This window comes from Temnothorax curvispinosus, unplaced genomic scaffold, assembly GCF_003070985.1.
Source record: "Temnothorax curvispinosus isolate PA1 unplaced genomic scaffold, ASM307098v1 QBEX01009456.1, whole genome shotgun sequence".
Taxonomy (NCBI): domain Eukaryota; kingdom Metazoa; phylum Arthropoda; class Insecta; order Hymenoptera; family Formicidae; genus Temnothorax; species Temnothorax curvispinosus.
This window is the reverse complement of record NW_020219236.1, coordinates 21,913-39,997: the sequence shown is the minus strand read 5'-3', so window position 1 is coordinate 39,997 and position 18,085 is coordinate 21,913. Positions and strand designations below refer to the sequence as shown.

Genomic DNA, 18,085 nt, shown 5'->3' with positions numbered 1-18,085 from the left:
CTAATAATTACTGGCGTGATTCTTAAATCAATGACAAGGCAAAGTTTTGTCGTACCCGCAAAAATGGGCGCTGGAACGGTGACGGGTGGCGGAGGTCGCGGCGCCCACGGTTCCTCGATTCGCGGCTGTATCTGCGGGATTGGTTTCTCCGACGGTGTCAGTACACCCGGGATAGGATTAGCCTTGTGCAACATACTGACAGCTGTATGCGGGTCGACTATCCTCATGACTACCTGCGCTTGGAGCAGAGCGTAGGCCAACTGAGGATTCTGTAGGAGCATTTGACGCGCCTCGTTCGGATTGTTTTGCACGCAGAGCTTCATCTGCTTCATCAGCTCGAACATCTGCTCGGGCGGCAGGGACGCCACGGCTTTGCTGATTGCTTCTGGCGCCTTGTCCGATTGGACAGCCTCTCCATACGGATTCTCTGTGTTCTGGCCTTGCAGGAGACTCTGCATCTCCATACGACTCTTTTCCGTGCAAGCATTGTCCACGCGTAACGTTCGTCCGCCGATCTCGTATCCATTTAGGTTTCTCATAGCGCTTAAAGCTGTCTCCTGATCTTTATATTCGCAGAAGCCATATCCCTTGGGCTTGCCCGTCTCACGATCAAATACCAATCTGATTGCAATAATTGAGTATGTTAATAAATACTAGTGTCGTTTCTCTACGATAGAAAAGCTGGAGCAATTATAGGAAAAGAAAGAGATGAACTTAGAAGTTAGAGGTAGAAGTCTAATGTCCTTTTAACAGAGAAAATAAATGCATATAAGACAAGACATGAATGAACAATTATATTAGAGAACTTGTCATACAACAAGTTTACTTTCTGTAAACATTCTAGACGCTAAAATCAAGTTATTTTCTTAGAAAATTATATTATTCTAAAACAGGCTGCTAAAATTTACAGGATTTGTGTTAAATATTAAAGGCACATCAGCAGATTCGAAGGGAAATGATCTTAATCAATTCGATGCAATCAAATAAGGCGAGCAACGGAAAGTATGATAGGCTTACTTGAAGGAAAGCACCGGTCCAACCTCGCTGAAGATATCCTTCAGATTCTCCTCCGTTGCCTCATATGGGATATTCCCGACTGTAAAACGATTACATTAATACAGAGATGCGATAAGCGGCATTGCACTCTCGTACGTTTGACTAATTACTCACCGAAGACACTCCGCATGGACTTGTCCATCAGCGATTGATCCGAAATAGTTGAATTGCTCATTTTCGCGCTTTTGTTTCCGCAAGAAACACTCGACACAATTTTAATTAACGATGCACGAAGTACTCCGTTAAACACCCTCGATAACCAGACTCAACGCACTCACGCACGTACTGCCGACTAACCTAACCGTTGAAGGCGTTAACGCTCCTAACCTAAAAGGAGCAAAACCCAAAAAATATTTGAGAGAGAGAGAATGTATTTTCCGTTTTAGATAGAATAAGAGAGAAGCTTCAAACAGCCTCAAAAACGGACCCGCTCAACAGTGCTCAATCAGCTCAATTGCTCACGTTTTATTTTAAATAGAACCCTCGAACCTAACCTCTGCTAACCTACCCAGCTGTCGATTAATTGTGGAATCCGTTTTTATCCGTCCATTGACGCCTCCGTCTCCGTGTGCACGTTGAACTACGTAGTCAAACAGATATTTTCCGGCAGGTAACAGGTAACACGTTTCTGTCTCATGTTACAGAAGATCCCGCCTTTAACAGCATCCTGCCGATAAAGCAGCGTTCCGCACTTCTCCTCCCATATCCGTTTTGCGGTTACCATGGTAACTGTGGGAACGCCAAACAGATGCTCGTGTGTCACATGATATTGTTGCAAGTTGCTCCAACAATATAAACAATCCGTGCTGAATGTGACAGAATGAGAGCACATCCAGCATGGGTCGACAAGGTGCAAGAAAAGTCAGATCAATGGTAAAGCTTATGCGGATCGACAGTTGTCTCTTCGGCAATTTATAAATTGATCTGTGTGAATGCTCCGAATGAGAACGCGAGGAATGAGGATGCTGTGGAATGCTAAGATGCATAATGCGCAAATTGCTTTATTGATCTTTCATGAAACGAGCAGTCAAATAAAATTATAAGAAAATGTAATATTAATTGCATAATTTATTATCCATTTATGTATGATACATGTTTCTGATAACAAAATATATATTTCTGATTCTATATTTTGCTAGTTCCTGTTTTGCAAAGGTTTAAACTGTCTATTAAGATAAACGCTGTTCTTTTTTACGTTTTAACATTCACTGACATCCTTGTTCTTCACGTTCTCTCTCGATACTGCTTATTAATAAGGTGATGTTGTTTCAGTATATATGACCTTTGTTTCAATCCGGATGGCACGCAATTGGTTGTCGCCTCCGGCAATCAGGTTCTTGTGTATGAGACCAACGATGGTGCTTTGATTCAATCATTAAAAGGTGATTGTCTAAAGGATTTCAACGTTTAAAACGTATTCTGTATTTTTTAAATGTAATCTCGTCTTTTTGTATCTTAGGGCACAAAGACACGGTATATTGCGTATGCTATGCGAAGGATGGTAAGAAGTTTGCGTCAGGTGGAGCAGACAAAAGTGTCATCATCTGGACCTCCAAGCTGGAAGGGATATTAAAATATTCGTACGTTCCATATTTATGATTCTAATAAATGTGAACCTTTGATTGCATAATTTTTCTTTGCTCAGACACAATGAGGCAGTACAATCGATGCATTTTAATCCCGTCTCACATCAGCTACTCAGCTGTTCACTCTCAGACATCGCCTTTTGGTCCGTGGAACAGAAAGCTGTGCAGAAGCACAAGTCTGGGGGGAGAGTCAATTGCTGTGCGTGGACAAGGGACGGACAGTACTTAGCCCTTGGTCTCGCAACTGGATATGTATCTATAAGAAACAAAGTATGTTACTCATTTCGTCTATATAATTTTTTAAATTATATGTTTTTAAATATTCTTAATATGTCTAATAAAAAATATGTATATGTAACATACGTGTCTCGTCACGTTGTTCTAAACTAATCTAAGTAAATCATATGTATTTTTCAGAATGGCGAGGAAAAAACGCGCATTGAACGGCAAATCGGAGTACCAATTTGGAGTTTATCGTGGAATCCTTTACAGTACGTACAGTACAATCTTACATATTAGAGATATAATTATCATATAGGATAATAATAAGAAGCAGAAGAGATAAAAACATTTTATTGATATTCACTCAGGGACGATGCTACAGACGTTCTCTGCATCGCTGAATGGAATGGAGTCATCTCGTTTTACACTATTGGTGGGGAAGCTATCAGAAGAGAGAGATCGTTCAGTTTTATACCGCTTAAAGTCACTCACTTCCCAGAAGGCCAATACCTCCTTGTTTGCGGTAGCAATAAACAGTGCCTGTTGATGACACACGACGGCATACAATTGGTCAATGTAGGTGGTACCTTCTCGTCGTGGGTATGGAGCTGTGCCGTTCATCCAAGCGCTACGCATATTGTAAGATATGGCATGTTACTTATGACATTATTTGTTTTAGTGATCCACTATTTAGCGATTACTTGCAGGCACTCGGTTCCCAAGACGGAACGATAACGTATCTACAGCTATCCTGGAACGTCGTGCACGGTCTGTACGGCGACAGATACGCGTACCGAGAGAACATGACCGACGTGATAATACAGCATTTGATCACGAATCAGAAAGTTCGAATTAAATGTAAAGATCTGGTGAGTGCAACATCGGCGAAACAATTTAAAATGATTAAATAACTTTATTATAAAAGGTACGGTGTTATTATATTCAAATAATATTTCAGGTATGTCGAATTGCGGTGTATCGAAACAGACTAGCCGTGCAATTGTCCGAGCGTGTAATTATCTACGAACCGTCTAGCGCCGGCGACGGAATGCATTACAAGATACGAGACAAGCTTAATCAGACGTTGAACTGCAATCTACTGGTCGTCACGTCGAACCACTTGGTTTTATGCCTGGAAAGACGTCTGCAGAGTCTCTCCTTCGCCGGGATAATAGAGAGAGAATGGATACTCGACGGACTTATCACTTACATCAAAGTAGCGGGTGGTCCCGCCGGGCAGGAATGTTTAATAGCCGGTAAAGAGACAGTTTATTGTCTCGTTAATCATGATAAATCAGTAGTCGTAACATAAATTTGGCACTAGGTCTGAAGAGCGGGCACGTGATGAAGATATATCTCGACAATCCGTTTCCCGCGCACGTCGCCAAAATCGAGGATTCCGTGAGATGCTTGGACATCAGCTCCTTGAAGGAGAAGATGGCAGTGGTCAGCGAATCTGGTGTCCTGTCCGTATTCGATCTATGCACCGGCGAGAAGCTGCAGGAATTCCAGAATGTCAACAGCGTCGCGTTCAACATCGCCTTTGAAGATATCATGTGCTTCGCGGGCAACAACTACCTTGCGATTAAAGTTGCGAATTTCTCCGAGTACAGGCAGAAGTTCTCCGGCTTCGTCGTAGGACACAACGGCTCGAAGCTGTACTGCTTGAACGGCTCGTCCATCGTGACGACAGAGGTAAGCCGTCGCGATGTTGCGCAAAATGACAAAAGAAAAGAACGCGACATTAATATACTTTAATGCTTGTAGGTGCCACTGTCGTTGTTCATGTATCAATATCTAGATATCGGATTGTACGGCCACGCTTATGACATAGCGTGCTTGGGTGTAGCCGAATCGGACTGGCTCGCTTTGGGCACGGCATGCCTGGACAATCTGGAATTGAACATCGCGTACTCGGCGTTCGCGCGAGTGAAGAAGCTGCGTTACATAGAGATCGTGTCCGAGGTGGAGGAGAAATTAAAGTCGGGCGAATGGGGACGGGAGGCGTGCATGGCCACTGCCGCAGCCGCCATGGGTAGACTTCGCGACGCGGCGAAGCTTTATCAGAAAGCCGGTTTGCAGCAATACGCCCTGGATATGTATTCCGACTTGCGTATGTTTGACATCGCTCAGGAATTTATTGCCTCCGGCAACACGCAGGTCCGTTTATAATCGATATATAATATTAAATCCAAACTTAGTGCATAAAAAGTATAATAAAGCAAATTAATGAAACTAACAGGATAATAAATGATTGGATAATATTTATTAGACATTTATTAGACACATATTACATAGATATTTATTAGATATTGGGTTTAACAATTTATTTGAATTATCAGGATCGTACAGTATTATTGCGACGACGAGCGGAATGGGCGAAGAGCTTGGGCGAACCGCGCGCAGCGGCCGAAATGTTCCTCTCCGCGGGAGACATCGATCGTGCCATCAGTATCATCGCCGAGTACGGTTGGATCGACATGCTGATCAAAGTAGGCAGACAACTGGACAAGGCGGACAGAGACAACCTGTCGATGATCGCCAAGAAACTTAAGCAACTGGGTGCCTCGCATGGCGCGGCAGAGATTTTCAGCCGGTTAGGAGACGATCCTGACGTCGCCGATGTGCTTGTGGATGCACAAGCGTGGCCCGAGGCCTTCGAACTCGCGGAAAGGAATCCGAAGTTGAAGTCACGAGTATACGGGCCGTACGCACGATGGTTGGCGGAAACCGGACGATTTTCCGAGGCTCAAGAAGGCATGGATCGCTGTTGCATCGTAACGGACACAGTGTCGAGATATTTAACATTTAATATCTGTTACAGCATTCCAAATGGCGGGACAACCGGAGGAGTCGATACTCGTACTCACGATGCTGGCTAACAACGCTGTGGTAGAGAAAAGGTTTCGCGACGCATCTTACTTTTACTGGCTCCTGTCGCAATTGAGTCTGGATCTGTCGAAGAGCGTGGAAGAGATAAAAACGATGTTTCTTAATTATTCCGACAAAGCGGATGTCTATTACGCGTATCACGAAGTATACAAATATCTGGTACGATTAATACATCAAATGTAGCGTGTTACCCGTTGTATTCTTCCTTCATAACGTTGATGTATTCTAGGAAGAACCTTTTACGTCTCTGATGCCAGAGGCATTATTCAACATTTCGAGGTATTTACTCATGAAGACGCAGAGCATACGACTGGAAGGCATCTCGAAGATGACGATAATGTATAGTCTAATGAAACAAGCGCGAATATTAGGCGCCAACAAGCTGGTTATGCAATTGTTGGACCAGTTACGTGCGATGAAGATTCCCGTGAATCTCCTAGCGCAAGTAGAGACGTCAACTTTAGCTGCCAGATCTTATCCGTATCGCGATCCGGAAGAATTATTACCTCTATGCTACAAATGTTCCACGTTCAATCCGTTAATGCCGACGAATAATGTCTCTGGCAGTAATTGCACGCAATGCGGTTTAAAGTTTCAATATTCCTTCGTTATGTTCGGTAAGTAGCGGATTATAATCCGTAGAAGTTTGAGCTTCTTGAGATTCCTGTGTGAAACTTTTCTAGAGCAGCTGATTATTAATTCCGGTATTGTTTACAGAAATCCTGCCGTTAGTCGAATTCGAATTGGAGGATGACATCACGGACGACGAAGCGGAAAAACTGATAGAGGAGCCATTACCTTCCCCCGACGATCTCGCAGTTAGCGATCAGTTTACCGTAACTTCCAACGAGGCTGACCTCTTCACCGCCCGTTTAATGAGATACGAGGTATAGTTAAATCTACGATCGCACGAAGCGTTTATTTTATATAAAGAAACGATATGTCTTCTGTAGGAAAAATCGAGCAATTCTACAGTGACTGTTGGAAGAGGAGTATTGAAGAGTATGGATCCGTCCACTGTAATAATTATCAAGTGGCCTAAGCCCTTTAAGACTAGATACTTTAGGAATCTTTTACCTGATCTCCAGATCAGCTTGTGCAAATGCTGTTTAAAGGTAAGTTGCCAGCAAACGCTATTTTAATTGATCAAGCCTTGTGAAATCCTGTTCTACATGACCGTGATGTTTCAGTTGTTTCATTCGGACGACTACGAGCTAGCGTTGTTACGACACGGGCATTGCCCGTTCTGTCGGACGCCGAACGTGACCGTGGATTAAGATAATGTGGAATTAAAAAATTGTTATAGATCAAGACGTACATATTGGACTTGTTAAAAATGTTTTAGAAATGTTTTAATTATATCTGCGAAATAAAACTGTTTTAGAAATCTTTTAATTTTTCTACTTAGGAATTTTGTACAGCACTGTGGCAATAATACATACGACTTGTTTTCTATATGCGAGACTTTTTTGCGTTATTTTCTTACTATCACGATTGTATTGTTTGAATAAATAAAGCAGGAGTACCTCACGGGCGTCGTACAGTTAAAGGAACAGTAAACCCGAGAGTTCGGCTACGTGCTAATTGCGGTGATCATTTGAGCACACATGTTCCGTTACCGGTATCCCCTGAGAGCCAGAGTATAATTCTTGAAATCTCAGTCGCATCTCCAGACATGATCAGCGTACTATTAGCCGGCTGCGTTACTATCTTGTCTGTCATAAGCGTTCAGACTATTAATTTGGATCAATCCTCGAGAGATGATGCTTCGGAGATCAAATCGTTTAATAACACCCATTCCAATCATCAGGGAAGGTGTAAGTCATTTAAAGACCAATGAGTATCAATTCAGACATATACATTTTAAACGATGTGATATCTTCCCTCAGTCTTCCCGCTATTCAGCGTCGTGCGTTTCGCTAACTCCGAATGCTTGTCGAGCATCGATCAGCTTAATGGCACGTGCTTCACGAGGCGAGAATGCATTAATTACGGCGGTAACCCGTCGGGATCGTGCGCCAACGGATTGGGCACTTGCTGCGTGTGTGAGTAGCGCAATAGGAAATATTAGAAATTATAAAATGTATCAATTTTAATTGAAAAAATAATTTATTAATTATAAAATACATGGATGTGCCTCGCGCGAATGATACAAATAACATGACAGAATTTCTACGTGTTACAGTTCAAAAGTCTTGCGGCTCCACCACCAACATGAACAACACGTACTTCGTAAGCCCGAGATACCCCATCACTTATCGCGGCGGAGAACGATGCACTATCACGGTGCAGCGCTGTAATTCTAACATATGTCAGGTAACGCGCGTACACGTTGTCAATTCCAATAAGTTGCGGTCTTAACATCTCTCACATTTGCAGTTACGACTGGATTTTCTGGAGGCCACCTGGGCCCAGCCCAATGCAACTGGATTTTGCGACTTGGACGTGTTTCTGGTGTCGGGAGGCTCGTCCACGGTGCCCCGAATATGCGGAGAGAACACCAATCAGCATGGTAAAAGGCAATTTGGAAAATTTTTTTCAGGAAAGCGAGATTAATTAGACTTGTTTCAGTGTACGTCGACTTCAATGGAGCAACGCCGATCACGATATCCGTCGACACCAACGCGGATTACGCGTTCGACCGACGCTGGAATATAAGGATTCAACAAATAGCGTGTGATTCTGTGTGCAGAGGTACGTTTTCATCATTACCTCATCACTGAGATACTTACGAAACTAACTTTCGCTTCTATTTTAGCTCCCAATGGATGCTTACAATATTACAAGACTGTCTCCGGCACCGTGATGAGCTTCAACTTTGGTACAACGGAAAATGTCCGAGGTATGCGTCAATCAATCGCAGCGAACAAAACATAAATGAACGGTTTAAAGTTTAAACGAAGATTTGTTTCAGCCCCTCAGATTGGAACGCGACAAATGGTGAATCATCGTTACGGCGTGTGCGTCAGGATGGCTCTGGGATACTGCAGTATCGAATGGTCGCAAGCAGATATATTCTCCTTTTCCGTTTCTGGAGACACGGGAACGATTGGTTCGGACATAATAGGCAGGTCATTGTTTTCCTTGAAAATTTTCTGCGTAAATCTAACAAAAATTAATTTATCATATCGGATATGTTTCGCACGATCGCAGAATATCTCGCTGTTTGCCCCAGCGTTTAATTATCACGTATCATCAACAGGTACGGACTTGGTGGCAGAATCCGGAGATAGCTGCATCAACGATTTCGTGATTATACCCGACCCGCGTGAAAATGGCGTTGCCGTTAATACAGATAGATTTTGCGGAAATGGATTTATAACTAAAACATGTAGGTAATTGTAATGCTACGTTATATGTTACAGAGGTACTATTTTTTCACTGAACTTTTCAGCGAACTTGAAGCCGTTCGTACTTTACGTCGTTACCAACGGCGATGAGGTGCAAGAGGTCCAAAACAAAGGTTTCCGACTTATGTTTCGTCAGCTGCCTTGCGCAGTTTAAGTACTACTACTATTATGAATACATACACTACATGTGAATTTTCTCTGATGGGGAAATAATATCATTTTATTCTTAAAATGCTTAAGCCCGATTTATTATGTAAATAAATAACTCTATACACATGGAAATTAATGTATTATCTACTCAAATTCACGCTACCAGAATGTGTCTCAACTTGCTCCTTCACAGCGTTGTACCAATTGCCGATGTTCGTGTGGGTCAACAAATCTTGGAAAGCGTCGCAGCCTTCGATACTTTTTAAAACGCCGTAGACAGCGAGATCGGACAGATCGGGCTTGCTGCCGCCCATGAACGTTGTACCCCGCGCCTTGATGGCACGCAGCCAGTAATTCGCCTCGTCGTACAACGATTGTCGCACGTCGTCTTTTAGCCGGTGCCTCTTCTTGAGTCTCTTTCCTATTAACCACATTGCCGTCGCACCCACGTTTACTATTAACATTTGCTCCCACGTTGGGAAGTACTCCTTCCATTGGCCGACCTACATTGAAAATAATTTTTAATCCCATTTACATAATTGTTTCCGTGTGTATTTTTTTTTCACTCTTCATAGACTCACTTCCGAGAACCAATTGAAAGTTCTGTAGGATTCATCGAGGGTTCTGTAGACGTTCGGCGAAAGAGTGTGGACGAACACCTCGTCTGCCCATTTCCTCCAATTACGTTCCTCGCTAAACACAAAAAAGTAGTAAAATGGCTATAAGAATGTTATCAATTATCGAATCGTGAATATTAAACAAATCTCACTTACGTAATTTCGTTCATCGACCTGTCCTTTGGAAGCTGCTTATTGAACATGAGGAAATACTTGTTTATGATCTCGTATTTAAAATTGCCATTTTCATCATGCATAGCCACGCTTGGGTAATAGTTAGCCAATTCCTCAATCTTGTGAGACGTATCGTGTAAGTAGGAGGCGAGAAGCGACACTATCATGGTGCTGTCATTCAAGGGCTGATAGCCCCCTTCCACCTTGGTCAAGAGAATTGGAACCTTCTTGTATGAGGACCATCCGATTTCCTTTCGCAGCACTGGATCTACCTCCACAATATCGTAAGATATCCCATAATAATCCAAGAACACTCTAACCTGGAGTATAATAAATCTCAGATTAACTTAATACAATTGATTTCAGATTAACTTAACGGATTGGCTTATCAAGTATCTGTATTGTTCTGTGAACATGGATAGAATTATTGACTTCTCGCTCGTTGAAGAAGCATTGAAGCGGAGAAGGAAAGATGAACTTAAGGACGAATTCTGCTGCCTGAAAGTTCTTTTACCTACCTTACAGCAGAAAGGACATGTTTGATACTGAAATAACGTGAGTTTCAAACCGGTGGCATCCACTGGAGACGCAATCTGGAACAGGATAAGCGGATCGTTAATGCAAGCGGAGTAACATACAATTTTTTCTCACGAGAGCGATCGTCGGCGTACCTTCCTGGACGGAGTGACAGGCGGCTTATACTTCAGCAACGTAGCCTCCAACTGCGTTCCCTCCAGGGCGATGTTCTCCCGGGCCTCGTTGATCTTGTAGTAGGCATAACCCGCGCCTACCGCGGTGCCGGTAACCGCTCCGATCACACCGAGCTTCACCAGACCGTGCGTCCTCTGCGGCTGCTGTACCATCGTGCAGAACGACCCGGGGATGCCGATGATGCCATTCTGGCTGGTGAAGTAGTACTTTTTTAGAAACCTCGCCCTTTCCGCGAACCGGGTGAGCTTGCGTGCCGCATTCATTTCTAGGTTATCGGATAAGCCTGACCAACCCTGGCGCACGGCAATGCGACACATGGATCACACGGATGAAGGACGTTGTGTAAACATATGTAGACCGTGTAGCCGTGTGCCTGTCCATGTTGTGTATGTGTTTTTTGTTTGTGTGTATGCATACGGAGTGTATACACCAATAGTCACGTACAGGCTTATGACAATGTTTTGTTAATTTATATCTTTTTTAGACTATTTTTCCATGACACCTAATGAAAGAAAAAAGAATAGAGATTGTTCTTATGCGGGAAAACGATGCCACAACGCTCAATGCCTTTAGCTTAAACTCCAGACATCAAATTGATCATAGAACTATGGTTGTTAAATTATTTCTTCGTTTAAAAAAAAATGAAAAATATTGATGAGTGAAAGTTCTCTGTTCTTTCTTCTATCGTTAATTTAAATGATATACAACAATTTAAAAGAATATATTAATAATCATGATTGGCCTATGAATCTGACTTGATACACACTGTGTATATGTTTATATAAAATACATACGTTTATTGGAATATAATTTCTTGATAAATTCGAAAGAGCAAGCAAATCAATAATAAACATAGTTGAAAAATAATTGGACACAAAATGTTACTTAGAATACTTGCTGTCCATTATTTTAAAGTGCTTGACTTAAATTGTATTCCAGAAAAGGCGTGATCTCTTTTATAACTGCTGGAAAAGCAATGAATTAAGCATCTTGTAACAGCGAATATATTTATGTATATTTGTCGATAAAACTGTTCATATATACTACATTTATTCGTACATATGAAAGTTTACATGATTATTATTTAAATATATGAAAAATACATACTCGTCCAATCTAAACGAGTCCGATATTACAGTTCTACACATTTAGTTTTATTAATCATCCTGATTTTAATTAATATAATATTCACAGTATAACATATCTAGTGACACTCGGGCAGAAAATGTGTCACCAACATTTTATAAAAAATATGCTCTCTAGTGTGTGTAAATAGCACTATTTCTCTATTCTTTTTATATTAAAAGTCCCGGCGATTTCACGTCGGATACGCCAAATGGACAAAATTCGAGCTACGCATTTAAAAATTCGTTTTATGAATACATTAAATATAAATAGATAAAAATTAGTCCGTTTAAAACTTGGTTTTTAAAGGCAGTTGGTTTCTAAAGGTTTTTAAAGGCAGTATTCATCCACTTGCGGAATATATAGCGGTACATACAAAAATATTCTATCGTTTGTTAATAATTCTTCAGGCAGTAATAAATATAGAGATTCTTTAGGCACTATTAAATCTCTGGATGTATCCCCGTTGATTCTTCCGACTGTGTTACTTTACGTCGAGTACATTTCAGCGTTTCATCTTGTCAAGGATCGGCACAACCATGTCGAAGGACGGTCGCTTGCCAGGATCCTCGTTCATGCAAATTCGAATGAGCTTTGCGAGATGCGGAGAAATGCCCGGCGGAATGCTTATGCGTAAATCTTCCAGGGCAATCTAAAATAAATTATTAGCCCTCAATTCAATGCTCAAATGAAGATCGCTATATGAAAAGATATTTTTTCTCAATTACAGAGGAAAAGTAAGGGAATCTTAATGTATCGCAATTTCTTTTTAAAGTAATTGATTATGTATTGCCCGCCCACCTTCATGCCACATTCCATAGGCGATAGATCCGCAAACGGTACTTCTCTGGTCGCCAACTCCCACAGGAGAACGGCGAAGCTCCACATATCGCTAGCCTCGTGATTGATGTCCGCTGGACGCTTGCTCAGAGCCTCCGGCGACATCCATGCCGGCTCATAAATTCGCCCGACTTCTTGGAAAGAGAACTTCGCGTCCGCCATGTTCACACGAGCTGTTAGATCGTCGTCGATCTGAAATTGAACGTAACACGATTGCACATTAAGATAAACATAGACTTCGCGGCATTCTAAATTTGCAGCATATTACTTGTACAATTAACGACCGTCCAGAACTCACCATTATATGCTTGCTGTTGAGGTGGAATCTGCATCTGTTCTGCCGATCCAAACCGTGAAGGAAAGCCATAGCTCTGGCGACGTCGAGGGCCAATCGGAGGGCACGCGCCGTGTCCACGACGACACCCATCCCGCCGTGCAGGAGCCGGTGCAAGCTGCCGCGCGTCATATACTGGGAGACGGTCGCCAACTGCGGCGGCTGATTCACGCAACCGAGGACCGGCAGAACGTTCGGGTGCGAGAAGATTCTCAGCTTCGGGAACTCCTCGTTGAAATCCCTGGAAATGCGCGCGGTACACTCGCGGATGTTCAGTATCTTGGCGACGATATCGTTGTTCTGCCATCGGCCTCTCCAGGTTTCGCCGCTCGGTGTGCTCGCGAGGTGCATATGGAGGGCCAGGTCCGCCATACTGATACCTTTGTGCCTCGAGAGAGTCGCATCTCCTGGAAAATAACGCAAGGGAAATACAACGTACACCGATACGCTTGTACGACCTTTTTTTTTTTAAGGATTTAAGAAATACTTACGACTCCTGGTCTTCAGTCCTAACCAGCTCTGATCCTTGAACTGTATCTTCTTCAAGTCTTGTCCATATTCCACTGCCAAATCTAACGAAACGAGAAATATATTCGGCGTGCGAGTGCGACGGAAATGGAAGAACTAATTCAGAATGCGCAAATCTTCGCGTACCGTGCAATCTCTTGGCCACAACACCTCTGGCCTTGTCGAGGGGAGTGTCGCCGTCCTTGTTCGCGATGGACACGAGAGCACCGGCCGCGACCAATTCTTCCGCAACCGCCTGATCTCCCCAGAAGCAAGCGTAGTGCAGAGCGGTGTTCCCATGTTCGTTCGTGACGTTTACGTCGGCACGGTTTCTCAGCAACTGCAAGTCAAATTGTACGTTATCCGCTTTACACAGGTAAATAATCCAGAACAGCGTTATTAAATTCCTTTCTCATTACCAACTGTACTATCTCCTTGTGTCCGTGCGCCGAAGCCAGATGCAACGGGGTATCGTCCCCTCTGTTGGTGGCGTTAACGCGTGCCCCTCTGCTAACTAGCAACTCTGCTAACTTTATGTGGCCTTCCTTACAGCACCAGTGAAGCGGACTAAATCCGTGATCATCTCTGCACACAGAACGACATGTTTAATAATGAAACATTTTGCCAGGAGACGACATTAAAGTCCAAATTATTGTATCAGACAATAGCGGTCAAACGTAAGTAGTTTTTCAAATATTTTGGACAGTTTTCGTTTCATTAAAGGAACAAGATCTAAAGTCACAGATAAAACGCTACATTCCATTGTAATCATATTTATTCAGTTAGTTTGATGATCGAATTCTAGACGAATTTTTAATCCATTTGTGCTTCCTGGAATACTCAGAAGACGTTTCTCATAAAGAATACTCTTTACAGAATCATTCAAATCGTCCAGCCAGCCTAATTATAGAGCCAGAGAAACCGCAACATCCGACACAGCGAGTCCTGTCCAAAAAAGGAGTTATTGGAGTAGTTACCCCTGATTGAGGTCGTGCTCCGTGTCGTCCAACCAGACACGGACCTGCATAGCGTTTCCCTCGCGACACCACTGAAATATATCCTCCATTTTCGCGCTGTTATCATGAACTGGAAGAGCCGTAAACACACAGGTGACGCGACGCCGCGAGCGAGCTATATCGAGTCGTTCGTGCTCCGAAACGGCCAGCCGTCATACGCTAAATATAGCCATGTTCCTGACACTAATACCAACGCGGCAACCTCGTTACGCACCGCGTGCGTGCGTATAGGTAACAACGATGTTATTTCTTCCAAGAGGAAGGCAAAGGAACACTTCCGAATCAATCGGAAGAGCGCATCTCGCGGATACGGCCCTCGAAAGTCGCGTGATTGCGCGCCGATTCACGCGAGTGACCATATACGAACCGACGGCGCACCGACGGCGAGACACGCACAGAAAAGTCAGCCCACACCAGTCGACATCAATGGTGCCAGAATGTGGACATTTAAAAACACGGCTCACGTGGTGGGAATACGCACACGAAGAGATGAAGGCACGTGTGTGTGTAACGTGTGCGCTCGTAGCTTCGGCAAGCTTCGAACAGTAGATGAGGACAGAGGACATCCACGTGATGTCCTCTCTCTCTTTCTCTCGCGTCATAATGCGGAAGGTATTGTTTATTGCATGATCGATATTCTATAAGCTCCGTATGTAAATTAGAATAAGATTATTTTTGTATCTTTCAATTAAAAAAAATCAAACATTGCGTATAGCCATATAATATGTGGTTGTCTTCGTCTACTGTCAGTACTGTCCGAAGCAAGCTGAAACTCCGAGCGCACACATTGGCTTCTCTTTGTTGCGTATCCCCATCCGGATTTTCGAGTGATCCGCGTCCTCGTTCGGGCCCACACCAGCTGACCAGCAGCCTATGGTGGGCGGACACCGTTATCCTCCTTTTCGCCGTGTCCGAACGAGTATTTTTAATGAAGCATTTAATGGAGCAACAGATGAGAGAACAAATGTCCTCCACGAGACGCCGTCTAGATCCGTCCTCATCCATCGCAGGCTCGTGGCAAAGCTCGTGGTTCGTTTGCCGTCGGTAAAACCTGTCGGTGTACTTCTCTCGTGCCTTCCTCCTCTCGTCCGAATCCACGCGCCTGCGTCTGTCTCGTTTCTGATACAGCTGGTTCGCGCAGACTGACAGCCGTAAGCTCATCTTGTATCCCTAGCTACCAGCGACGCGCGAGGAGTCAGCAAAAATGATGACAGGCGGGCGTCCGACGGCGATCGCGAACAGATGATCAGCGGCTGTTCGAACCATCGAACGTGCGAGCCACGTCGACATGGACGAGAACCTGGAGCGTTGCGTGAAGTCTCTGGAGGAGAATGCGGATGATGTGCGTGACGAAGCTCGACGAGCACTGCTGAGTATCTGCCGGAATGTCCTGAGATCGCCGAGCAATTACAGGTCCCGCGAGCTGCGTCTCGACGACGAGGTCGTTGTTGAGAAACTTCTGCCGGCCATCGGTGCCATGGAGTGCCTGTTCGACGTCGGCTACGTGGAGGTCTGTACTCGATCTCAACGTTCTCCCGCTTTCTCTGGCTCCGGTTATTGCTGAGACAGAAATATCATAAATTAATGATTGTACGCGTTTGCCATTTAAATTTAAATGCTATTTGATATTTGTCAAAGCTAAGCTGTCAATGTATTTATGTATTAAATGCTCCACAGGATGGAGAACGCATATTCTTACCACGAAACGCGTCCCTCTCGAAGCTCCAGAGTCTATCAAGACTGCTGTGCACCGCGACAGGGAGCAGTCCTATAACCGACGACATTGACAAGACGTCTACGGCGCAGAAGGCGTTCTTCGATGGAATCGTCGGACATTTTCGTAGTGTTATGTACTACGAGGATCCAAATCTGCAAAGAAAGGCCAAACAAGTCGTACCCATTGTACAATTAGAAATCGCAACTATGACGAAGATAAGGGATTTGCAAAAGTAATGCAATCTGCGTTCTTTATCTTCACCATGATAAAATTTATCTCTGTACGCTTACTTTTTTATCTGACGTTTGCAGATCTTTTAAGTCAGACAATACAGCTGAAGCTACCTCATCGCAATTCGAGGCAGAATTGATAGCCAAGGATTTATTCCTGATCGAGCTTCTACGCTGGTTTAAGCACGAATTTTTTGAATGGGTCAACAGCCCAACGTGCCCGACGTGCTCCACCGAATGTACGTACGAAAATGTGATACAATCTACGGATCCTCGTTGCTCAAGGATAGAATTGCACAGGTAAAATTTCTCCGACAAAACCACATTCGTATCGCGAGCATCCGTGCAAATATCATTTGTGACATTAATTCAATCTTAGATGTCAAAAGTGCAATATAGTTGTCGAATTTCCTCGTTATACGCATCCAGAGCCACTGCTGAGCCTGAGACGCGGTCGCTGCGGGGAATGGGCGAATGTCTTCACCCTTTTATGCCGGTCCTTAGGCTATGACGCGCGATTTATATGCGATGAGACGGATCACGTCTGGACGGAAGTACGTCGAGTTACCGCTTATTGGCTTCGAGGTTTATTTTATAATCGTAATCTCGTAGACGTAATTCGTTTCTTCGCTCTCAGATATGGTCGGCGTCGAACAAGAGATGGGTCCACGTAGACCCGTGCGAAAACGTCATAGACAAGCCGTTGATGTACGAAAGGGGATGGCAAAAGAAGTTGACATACATAATAGCCTATTCCAAGGATGAGGTGCAGGATGTCACGTGGCGTTATACGCGAGACCAGCAAGCCGTTATGAAGAGGCGAAGAGCCTGCTCCGAACAGAGTTTAACACATTTGCTCCAATCGTTGACCCATCAGCGGCAAAACTCCGCCGGTTACAGCCGTGCGCGTAAAGAGTACGTCGTCAAGCGGAAACTGCTGGAGCTTGCCGATATGCTGTACATTCCAAATTCGCGGAACAAGGATTCTGACGAAGAAGCCTACGAGGGACGAACCTCGGGCTCTCTCATGTGGAGACTGGCACGAGGCGAAGTCACGCAGGTACGAATATGTCTGAAACTTCAGAACCAGCAAGTTAAATTTTGCAATATAACAGCATAAAATACTTGGAAGATCTTTCGACTTATATTCTTCTCGAAATAAAATGCATATATACGAAATAAATATACGTAATAAATAGAATCATACGTTTTTATCGGTCTTGCGTTTTAAAAAATAGTTTCTAATAAGAGCTTCCGTCATTCAATCGTTGAATTCTTTTTATTAGGCCGAGGGAAAGAGTTACGTATGGGACATTTCCAAATACGGGCAAACGTTCGAGCTGCGGTACAATGTCGTTGAAGATCTATATCACGTTGTACGCGACAACGCTGTTCTGGAACGAAAATCTGGATGGCTGGAAGGGATGAACGCCACGGAGGGTGGGATCTTCCGTAAAGTGGAGAACGACTGGAAGATGGTTTACTTGGCGCGGTCGCCACAGGCGGAACGCGGACGTGTTAAGTGGACCTTCGAAATCGCCAATTCCGAATCGCGTCT

General features: G+C 43.8%; 6 protein-coding genes across 7 annotated transcripts in view; 3 read left to right on the top strand and 3 right to left on the bottom strand.

The window, feature by feature from the left end:
• Window positions 1–11: 11 nt before the first annotated feature.
• LOC112459041 (cleavage stimulation factor subunit 2) lies at window positions 12–1,562 on the bottom strand (the record flags this gene model as incomplete). The annotated part of the gene is made up of 4 exons (XM_025022933.1): window positions 1,519–1,562; window positions 1,171–1,383; window positions 1,018–1,096; window positions 12–621 (listed from the first exon to the last, which is right to left on the bottom strand). Coding segments are annotated over exons 2-4 (750 nt in total), but the record flags the coding sequence as incomplete, so codon positions are not given.
• Window positions 1,563–1,801: 239 nt separating this feature from the next.
• Window positions 1,802–7,144, top strand: LOC112459047 (intraflagellar transport protein 122 homolog). The gene is made up of 16 exons (XM_025022941.1): window positions 1,802–1,929; window positions 2,329–2,438; window positions 2,516–2,636; window positions 2,702–2,912; window positions 3,060–3,133; window positions 3,233–3,503; window positions 3,572–3,733; window positions 3,823–4,120; window positions 4,189–4,559; window positions 4,632–5,024; window positions 5,207–5,621; window positions 5,689–5,915; window positions 5,986–6,373; window positions 6,474–6,643; window positions 6,710–6,871; window positions 6,947–7,144. Exons 1-16 carry the CDS (start codon window positions 1,877–1,879, stop codon window positions 7,031–7,033), a joined length of 3,513 nt encoding a protein of 1,170 aa, XP_024878709.1. The 5' UTR covers window positions 1,802–1,876; the 3' UTR covers window positions 7,034–7,144.
• A 253-nt stretch (window positions 7,145–7,397) lies between these two features.
• On the top strand, window positions 7,398–9,282 carry LOC112459044. 2 transcript variants are annotated; one of them, XM_025022938.1, is made up of 9 exons: window positions 7,400–7,573; window positions 7,646–7,801; window positions 7,942–8,072; window positions 8,136–8,268; window positions 8,328–8,450; window positions 8,515–8,598; window positions 8,671–8,823; window positions 8,959–9,087; window positions 9,151–9,282. In XM_025022938.1, exons 1-9 carry the CDS (start codon window positions 7,432–7,434, stop codon window positions 9,258–9,260), a joined length of 1,161 nt encoding a protein of 386 aa, XP_024878706.1. In that variant the 5' UTR covers window positions 7,400–7,431; the 3' UTR covers window positions 9,261–9,282. The 2 variants fall into 2 exon arrangements, with proteins under 2 accessions (XP_024878705.1, XP_024878706.1); XM_025022937.1 differs by having other exon boundaries at window positions 7,398–7,573; window positions 8,671–9,087.
• Window positions 9,283–9,330: 48 nt separating this feature from the next.
• Window positions 9,331–11,200, bottom strand: LOC112459045 (prostaglandin E synthase 2). The gene is made up of 5 exons (XM_025022939.1): window positions 10,719–11,200; window positions 10,566–10,640; window positions 10,030–10,367; window positions 9,838–9,949; window positions 9,331–9,759 (listed from the first exon to the last, which is right to left on the bottom strand). The coding sequence occupies exons 1-5, from the start codon at window positions 11,073–11,075 to the stop codon at window positions 9,397–9,399; spliced, it is 1,245 nt and encodes a 414-aa protein (XP_024878707.1). The 5' UTR covers window positions 11,076–11,200; the 3' UTR covers window positions 9,331–9,396.
• A 551-nt stretch (window positions 11,201–11,751) lies between these two features.
• On the bottom strand, window positions 11,752–14,934 carry LOC112459042 (integrin-linked protein kinase homolog pat-4). The gene is made up of 7 exons (XM_025022934.1): window positions 14,542–14,934; window positions 13,984–14,149; window positions 13,712–13,904; window positions 13,549–13,629; window positions 13,022–13,464; window positions 12,685–12,915; window positions 11,752–12,535 (listed from the first exon to the last, which is right to left on the bottom strand). Exons 1-7 carry the CDS (start codon window positions 14,628–14,630, stop codon window positions 12,389–12,391), a joined length of 1,350 nt encoding a protein of 449 aa, XP_024878702.1. The 5' UTR covers window positions 14,631–14,934; the 3' UTR covers window positions 11,752–12,388.
• Window positions 14,935–15,716: 782 nt separating this feature from the next.
• Window positions 15,717–18,085, top strand: part of LOC112459046 (peptide-N(4)-(N-acetyl-beta-glucosaminyl)asparagine amidase) — a 2,546-nt gene continuing 177 nt past the window's right edge. Inside the window, exons 1-6 of the mRNA XM_025022940.1 lie at window positions 15,717–16,090; window positions 16,258–16,529; window positions 16,609–16,827; window positions 16,907–17,081; window positions 17,165–17,587; window positions 17,814–18,081. Of these exons, the coding sequence (XP_024878708.1) occupies window positions 15,869–16,090; window positions 16,258–16,529; window positions 16,609–16,827; window positions 16,907–17,081; window positions 17,165–17,587; window positions 17,814–18,081 (1,579 nt within the window). The 5' untranslated portion in view covers window positions 15,717–15,868. The remainder of the gene's footprint in view (window positions 16,091–16,257; window positions 16,530–16,608; window positions 16,828–16,906; window positions 17,082–17,164; window positions 17,588–17,813; window positions 18,082–18,085) is intronic.